This window comes from Mus caroli, chromosome 10 (assembly GCF_900094665.2).
Source record: "Mus caroli chromosome 10, CAROLI_EIJ_v1.1, whole genome shotgun sequence".
Classification (NCBI taxonomy): domain Eukaryota; kingdom Metazoa; phylum Chordata; class Mammalia; order Rodentia; family Muridae; genus Mus; species Mus caroli.
In genome coordinates this window covers 87,872,375-87,880,121 of record NC_034579.1, presented here as the reverse complement: position 1 = coordinate 87,880,121, position 7,747 = coordinate 87,872,375, and the positions used below count along the sequence as shown (strand labels likewise).

Sequence of the window (7,747 nt, the reverse complement as noted above, 5' to 3'; positions counted from 1 at the left end):
AACCCATAAAAAGGATTTAAAGATTATCTAGGCAGAGATAGGAAGTGAGAGTTTATGTAGCAGCTAATGGCCTGGAATGTTAGCTCCACAGCTAGCCTAATTAAGAGTTCTATGGCTGCTGCACAGAAACTGATTTCCAATACAGAGCACAGAGACAAGTGGCTGCCACTGTAAAATTAATTATTCTATAAGCAGAAACCTCAGGCCTTACTCTTGGTTTCTTGAACATCCCAGCGATTTCCACAGGATAAGTGCATTCAACAGAAGTATTTAAAAGCAATGGTGGTGTGACTAATTGAAAGAGTTCAGATCAGACCTCCAATTGTTTTCTAAAATCATGCAGTTTATCCAGGGAGGCGGGGTACAGCTCTACGTTGCTTTCCTGGAATAAATGTCAGTGACCAGCTTGGCTATGGCATTTAATGCCTAACAAATCAAAAGACGTCAGCATGTTAATGTATTTGTACCATATTTTATTTTCTTAAAAACTATTGGAAGATTACTAAAAAGTTGAATATAAGTTTTTCTGAGACCAACAGGGAAGACTCATTCAAAGGTTACATACTGAAAATCAGGCCTCTGCTCTGTGAAATGATAGACCGCTGATTATCTAGGAACCCAATCATGGTGTCAGCTATGTCCTTGGGATCAGGGCTCATGTGTTGCTCAGTTATAGTCAAAGTATTGAGTGTTAGGAAGGGTAATTTTGTGTATATGTCAAGTGGGAAAACAGATGAAGAAAGTAGGAAAGAGAGTGGTTGCACAGTCAGGAGAATCCGGTGAGGAAACAAAGCCCGTTGGCTACCATAGGCTTGGCACTTTCACTGTCACACGCCAGTTACTTTAAACAAAGGGCTGGCAAACTTCTGTAAAGGTTTGGTTTCTTGGAGCAGAGCACTTTCCATTTCATTTGGTTGCTTCAAAACAGAATGCAGGCAAAGCGCTGGTATAATGGCCACTGGACAGGCAAAGCGCTGGTATAATGGCCACTGGACAGTTTTGTTTCTTTCTTTGGAAGGAGACTAGATGATTGGAAAATAATCACCTCGTTATTCTAAACAAGACCATGTAGGCAAATATAGCTTGCTGATGCTATAGCCTGGGACAAATACTGAAACAACGTTGTTGTTGGGGGTTGGGTGGGACAACTGCCTAATAGGAGACCCCAGCCTTTGACACTGCACAAGGCACTGCCATCTACAAAGTTCACTCAAAGATCACATCATCAAATTGCAATAAATAAATAAAATTAAATACATCACAAAAAAACCCTATATCGACATATCATTTTCTGTTAGGCTGCATTTATAGCTATTCTTGACTGTATGTGCCCCATGGCCCTGAGGCTGGACAGACCTGAGTTCTGATACGTTGTTTCTTTAAAAAAAAAAAAAAAAATGTGTGCTTGTGTATTTTGCCACCATGTATGTCTGTGTACCATGTACATGCCTGGTGCCAGCTGCAGAGTCAGAGGGAGGGCATCAGAATCCCTGAAACTGGAGTCAAGAAGGTGGTAGGCTACCAGGTGGGTGCTGGGAATAGAACCTGGGTCTTCTGCAAGAGAAGACAGTGTTCTTAACCACTGGACCTCCCTCCAGCCCCCAGACACTCCTATCACTGAGTTATGGCCATTGCCAGTTGGTCCTCTCCACTTACCCAGATTATTAACCTGTTCAAACTATAAAACACAGCCACTCTTCCACACAAAAGTAACAGAGAAAATGGCGGTCAGCTATCATGAATTACCATGAACTGTCACAGGGCTGGAACGGTGGAGCATTTCTCTACTGTCATATAAATCCTCCCCAAATAAACTTGTTTCAATACATGTGTGCCACAAAAATCACATTTATATTCAAGGACTTCAAAACACTCACCCTAATGCCTGGAAAGAAGGTATGGAAAGTGCCCAGTGCATCGATAAGAACAGCAGTCTGGAGGCCGACTCCCCAATGTAGTGCACATTCAGGTACTCGGGCATAGGAGAAGGCATGGTGAGCTAGCATGAACAGGGATTTAGGTAAATTATCTCATGGCTTCAAGTTCTAAATTATCAGTTCTCTGAAAAACTTGAATATAAATATAACACATCATATAGGAATCTGATTATCTTCAGCTAAAAAACTGAATCATTCAGGTCACTGGAAATTACAGCGGTGCTTAGGCGGGATGAGCAGATCACGAACTCGGTCACAGTGACATCCAGACACTCTCACCTCGTGGCTGTCAATCATGAGACAATCTGGTTTACTTTATGAAGTTACTGTCTTGGTACATTGGTGTCTTTTCTTCCCCGCTCCCTTTTCTACCAATGGGACACAGTAAATTTCAGTGTCAGAAGCAGTCCTGTATGCCGAAGAGTCCTTCATTTAGGCTACAGTTATGCCCTCAGAGATAGCAGGTAGCCAGAGTGAAGCAGGCCTGCTGGTGACAACCGAGGAGAGCATGCGCCCAGACACTGGGCACAGCTATGGCCCGAAGGAAGCAAAGCAAAACCTATGGGAACCAGGCTCAACACTGACACCCCTTCAATTCTTCAAAAAGCAGTATCACTCTATCCTAAAATATTGTTACTAAATACAAAAGTATGTAAAAAAAAGTGTTCTATGGGGAAAATATTCATAGGCAAGCAACTCAACGGTTATTAGTTTGCATTATCATAAACAAATCAATAAGTGTAAAATTTAATATTCAATTTGGCCTTAGATAGTTATTTTAAGCATCTGACCACAGTGATAAGAAACCCTCTACCTGAATTCTTCGGAAAGCATTCTGAAAATCTCAAGGGGAGATGACACTACTGCGTGTGACTTGTCTAAGAACCACTTTTCCTGTTTGGAAGCAGTAATACAGACCTCGGTAAGGACCTAGGGAAATGGCCACTCACAGTGACTGGCGGCTAAGCCAGAGGACATCTGGCTGTTAAGCTACCATTGGAGAACTGAGTTACAGCTTGTGACCTTAAAACATTGTTGAACAACCTGAATACAAAAATCTCAACTCGGAACCATTTTCGGATCAATGCTTGATGTTTCTGACATTAGCATGCGTTGGAGTTCTGCATCAACAATATTCTATTAGCACTGCCTCTGAGTAGCCACCCCCAAACTTGAGACACTGATACATTTCTGGTCCCAGGCAGCATTTCTAAGTCTATTCTAGAAAAACACACATACACACAAGAAGTCACTGTCCATTGTAAGGTTGCCCACTATAGCTTTGCTTCTAACAGTGACTATAGAAAACCCAATTTTCCATTACAAGCAAGAAGAGTACTGTCCACTGTAGACTATCTTAGAAGTATTAAAATGAGTAAGACCAAGTTGAGATGATAGTAAGAGGGAAAATCTGCCAGGTGTGGTGGGGTACAGCAGGAATCCCAGCTTTGAGAGGATGAGGCAGGAGAACTACAAGCTTTAAATTGAGGCCAGTCTGCTCTATGCAGGAAGCTCTAGGCAGTCTGGGCTCTGAGGCAAGGTTTGCTCTAAAACAAGACAAGACAAAACAAACCTACCCCCTCACAGACACCTAAGTAGAAAAAAACAGCAAAATAAAATGTGGATGATCGAGTTTCTGCAGAAGCATTACTACACAGGGACATGGAAGGGCAGGAGATTGCAGACGGTGGACAGTGGCTGCCGGTGGGGTTGGGTGGGGTGTGTAGCTGCACCATATGTATTTTTTCTTTCATTGTGTGTGCTCCTGTGTGTGTATGTGCACAAGTGGGCGTGCTCAGGCAGGCTGGAGGACAACTGCATTCCTAACCCATAACACCGTCCATCGTTTTGTTGAGAAAGAGCCTCTCACTGGCCTGGAGCTGAAGTTTTGACTGGCTGGCTAGACTCAGGGAAGCTGGTCTCTGTCTCCACAAAGCTGGGGTTACAAACATGCAGCACCATGGCTAGTGTCTGTTTGTTTATTTAGCATGGATTCTGGAATTCAAATTCAGGCCCTGGCTTGCAAGACTTTACTGACTGAGTTATCTTTCCAATTGTTAATAATGTTTCCCTAGGGTATTTGTATATAGCTTTGATCACATTCTAAAAGGTATCTATGATACCAAACAGATCAAAATATTTTCATCGATAAGATATAAAAATTTTCTATAAATGTCAGATAAAATATAAAAGACAAGGGCTGGAAAGATTGTTCACTGGGTAAGAGGCGTGGCAGCTTATCCAGAGGAGCCAAGTCTAACTCCCAGTTCCCATACGGTGGCTAGCAACTTTTATAACTGCAGTCACAGGGGATCTGACCCTCTCTTCTTACCTTCAAGGGCACTGCATACATATGCTGTACAGGCATCTATGCAGGCAAAACACCCATACATATAAACATTTAAAAAAATTTTAAGTAGAAAAGAAAACTTAAAGTTGAATCAAGATCAGGTAAGCAATTTAAATAGCCCTATAACCCCTAGTGAAATAGAAGAGGTCATTAAAACTTCCCAACTAAGAAATGCTCAGGGTCGGGGGCTGGTGAGATGGCTCAGTGGGTAAGAGCACCCGACTGCTCTTCCAAAGGTCCAGAGTTCAAATCCCAGCAACCACATGGTGGCTAACAACCATCCGTAACGAGATCTGGCGCCCTCTTCTGGAGTGTCTGAGGACAGCTACAGTGTACTTACATATAATAAATAAATAAATCTTTAAAAAAAAAAATAAAAGAAATGCTCAGGGTCAAAGATTTAATCACAGAATTCTGCCAAACTTTGAAAGAAGAGCTAACATTAATACTCCTCAAGTTATCTTACAATATAGAAAAAAAGAACATTCCTCATCCATTTGATGAAGCCACAGTCACCCTGATACCCAAACCATAAAAGGTCTCAACAAAGAAAGAGAATTATACATTTCCTTTATGAACATAGATGCAAAAATACTCAATAAAATACCTGCAAACCAAATCCAAGAACACAAAAAGGATCATTCACCATGATCAAGTAGGCTTCATCTCAGAAATGCAGGGTTGGTTCAGTATACAAAAACCAGTAATATAATCCACCATAAACAAACTCAGGGTTGGAAGGAACACACACACACACACATACACACACACCCCTCATTAGATGCTGAAAAAGTCTTTGACAAAATCTGACATCCATTTATGATAAAAGTCCTGAGGAAATGATCAGGGATACAAGAGACATACCTTAATATAATAAAGGCAATTACAACAAGCCAATAGCCAACATCAAAATTAAATGGAGAGAAACTTAATGCAACTCTACTATAATCAAGAACAAGACAGAGGTCGGCTATTCTGGCTATATCTATTCAATATAGTACTTGAAGTTCTAGCTTGAGCAATAAGACAATTAAAGGAGATCAAGGAGATACAAATTGGAAACAAGGAGGTCAAAGTATCGCTATTAGCAGATGATATACATAAGTGACCCTACAAATTCCACCAGGGAACTCCTACAGCTGATAAACACTTTCAGTCAACTAACTGGACACAAAATTAACTCAAAAAACATCAGTAGTCCTCTGATATGTATATATGTCAAAAAGTGGAGAGATTTCTCAGCAGTTAGGAGCATAGGTTGTTCTTCCAGAAGACCAAGGTTCGAGTCCCAGAATCCACATGACAGTTACTAATCATTAGCAACTTGAGCTTCATGGCATCCAACAGAGGACAAACAGACTGAGAAGGAATCAGGGAAACAGCACCCTTCCAAATAGCCTCAAGTAATCTGAAATATCTTGAAGTAACTCTAACCACAGAAGTGAAAGACCTGCATAATAAAAACTTCAAGTCTNTGAAGAAAGAAATTAAAGAAGACATCAGAAGATTTGGAAAGACATAGAAAAAGTGGCCAGCCTGCCAAAAGCAATCTGAGATTCAGTGTAATCCCCAACAAAATTCTAACACAATTCTTTACAGACCTTGAAAGGACAATTCTCATCTTCATATGGAAAAACAAACAACAAAAAAAAATCAGGGTAGATAAAACAATCCTGAACAATAAAAGAACTGCTGGAGGTAACGCCATCCCTGACTTCAAACTACTACAGAGCTATGGTAATAATAACCAATTACTATCAACACAGAAGCAGACATGTTGATTAATGGAACTGAACTGAAGACTGAGGCACAAATCTGCACAGCCATGAACACTGATTTTTGATAAAGAAGCCAGAAATACACATTTAATTAAAAAAAAAGCATCTTCAACAAATGGTGCTGGTCTAACTGGATGTTGCACATACAAGAATGCAAATAGATCCATATTTATCACCATGCACAAAACTCAAGTTCAAGTGGATCAAAATCCTCAACATAAAACCAGACACACTGAGCCTGATAAAAGAAAAAGTGAGGAATATCCTTGAACACATGGACACAGGAGATGACTTTCTGAACAGAACACAGCACAGGCACTAAGATCAACAATTAATAAGTGGGACCTCATAAAACTGAAAGGACTGTAAGGCAAGGACACCAGTAATAGGACACAATGGCAGCCTACAGAATGAGAGAAAAGATTTTCAACAATTCCATATCAATAGAGAACTAACATCCAAAAACATATAAAGAACTCAAGAAACTAGATATCAAAACCAAATAATCCAATTTAAAAATGGGATACAGGTCTAAAGAAGTCTCAATAGAGGAATCTCAAGTGGCTGAGAAACACTTAAAGAAATGTTCAACGTTCTTAGCTATCAGGGAAATGAAAATCAAAACTACCTTAAGTTTCCATTTTACACTTATCAGCTGGCTAAGATTAATAATACAAGTGACAGCTCATGTTGGCAAAGCTGTGGAGCAAGGGGGCACTCCTCTGCTGCTGGTGAAGTGCAAGCTTGAACAGCCCCAACGGAAATCAATATGGTGGCTGCTCAGATAACTGCGACTCAATCATCAATCTACCTCAAGACTAAACTATACCACTCTTGGGCATATACCCAAAGGATATTCTATCATACCACAAGGACACTTGTTCAACTATGTTCATAGCAGCTTTATTCATAATAGTCAGAAACTGAAAACAACCTAGATGTTCAACAACCAAAGAATGGAGAAAGAAAATGTGGTGCATTTACAAATAAGTAAGTAAGTAAATAAATAATCATGAAATTTGTATGCAAGTGGATGCAACTAGAAAAAACAGTATCTGGAGGGAAGGGGATTTTTCAAAAGATTATGGACACACACACACCTTGGACAAATGCTCTATTGACTGAGCCATACCCCCAGTGTGGCTTACCTATTTATTAATGTTAATAGCACCAAATAATGAGACAGGGAAATGGATGGATTAAATCCCTCACAGGTAAGGGAGAGACTGGAGAGATGGCTCGGCAGTTAAGAGCACTGGCTGCTGTTGTGAAGGACCTGGGTTCAATTCCCAGCTCACAACTGTCTATAACTCCAGCTCTAGCGGGTCTGGGACTCTCACATGATCATACACCAATGTGCATAAAATAGAAATAAGCATACAGACTGTCTTTTGAGGACTGAACCCAGGGCCTTGGGCATGCTAAGAATGTATTCTACCAGTAAATAATATCTGTAGCCTTGTGACAGAAAAATTGTAAATGTTTACTGGAGCAACAGACTAAAACATAATTCAGAAAACAAAACATTTCTGTGTGTGTGTCTGAGAAAGATGCATATATAATGTTCACATATGTGTGCTGATGTACGCACAGAGACAGAGGGTTCATGCTGAGTCTCTTCTACTGCTCACTATCTTTTTGTTTATTGTGCATGAGATATGTGCATGTGGGCATGCATGTGA

At 40.4% G+C, this 7,747-nt stretch overlaps 1 protein-coding gene across 2 annotated transcripts in view; it reads right to left on the bottom strand.

The window, feature by feature from the left end:
* Positions 1-7,747, bottom strand: part of Nr2c1 (nuclear receptor subfamily 2 group C member 1) — a 50,677-nt gene that overhangs the window by 15,088 nt on the left and 27,842 nt on the right. For both annotated transcript variants that reach the window (XM_021173931.2, XM_029482586.1), the window contains exon 10: positions 1,878-1,999. In XM_021173931.2, coding sequence (XP_021029590.1) covers positions 1,878-1,999 — 122 coding nt within the window. The remainder of the gene's footprint in view (positions 1-1,877; positions 2,000-7,747) is intronic.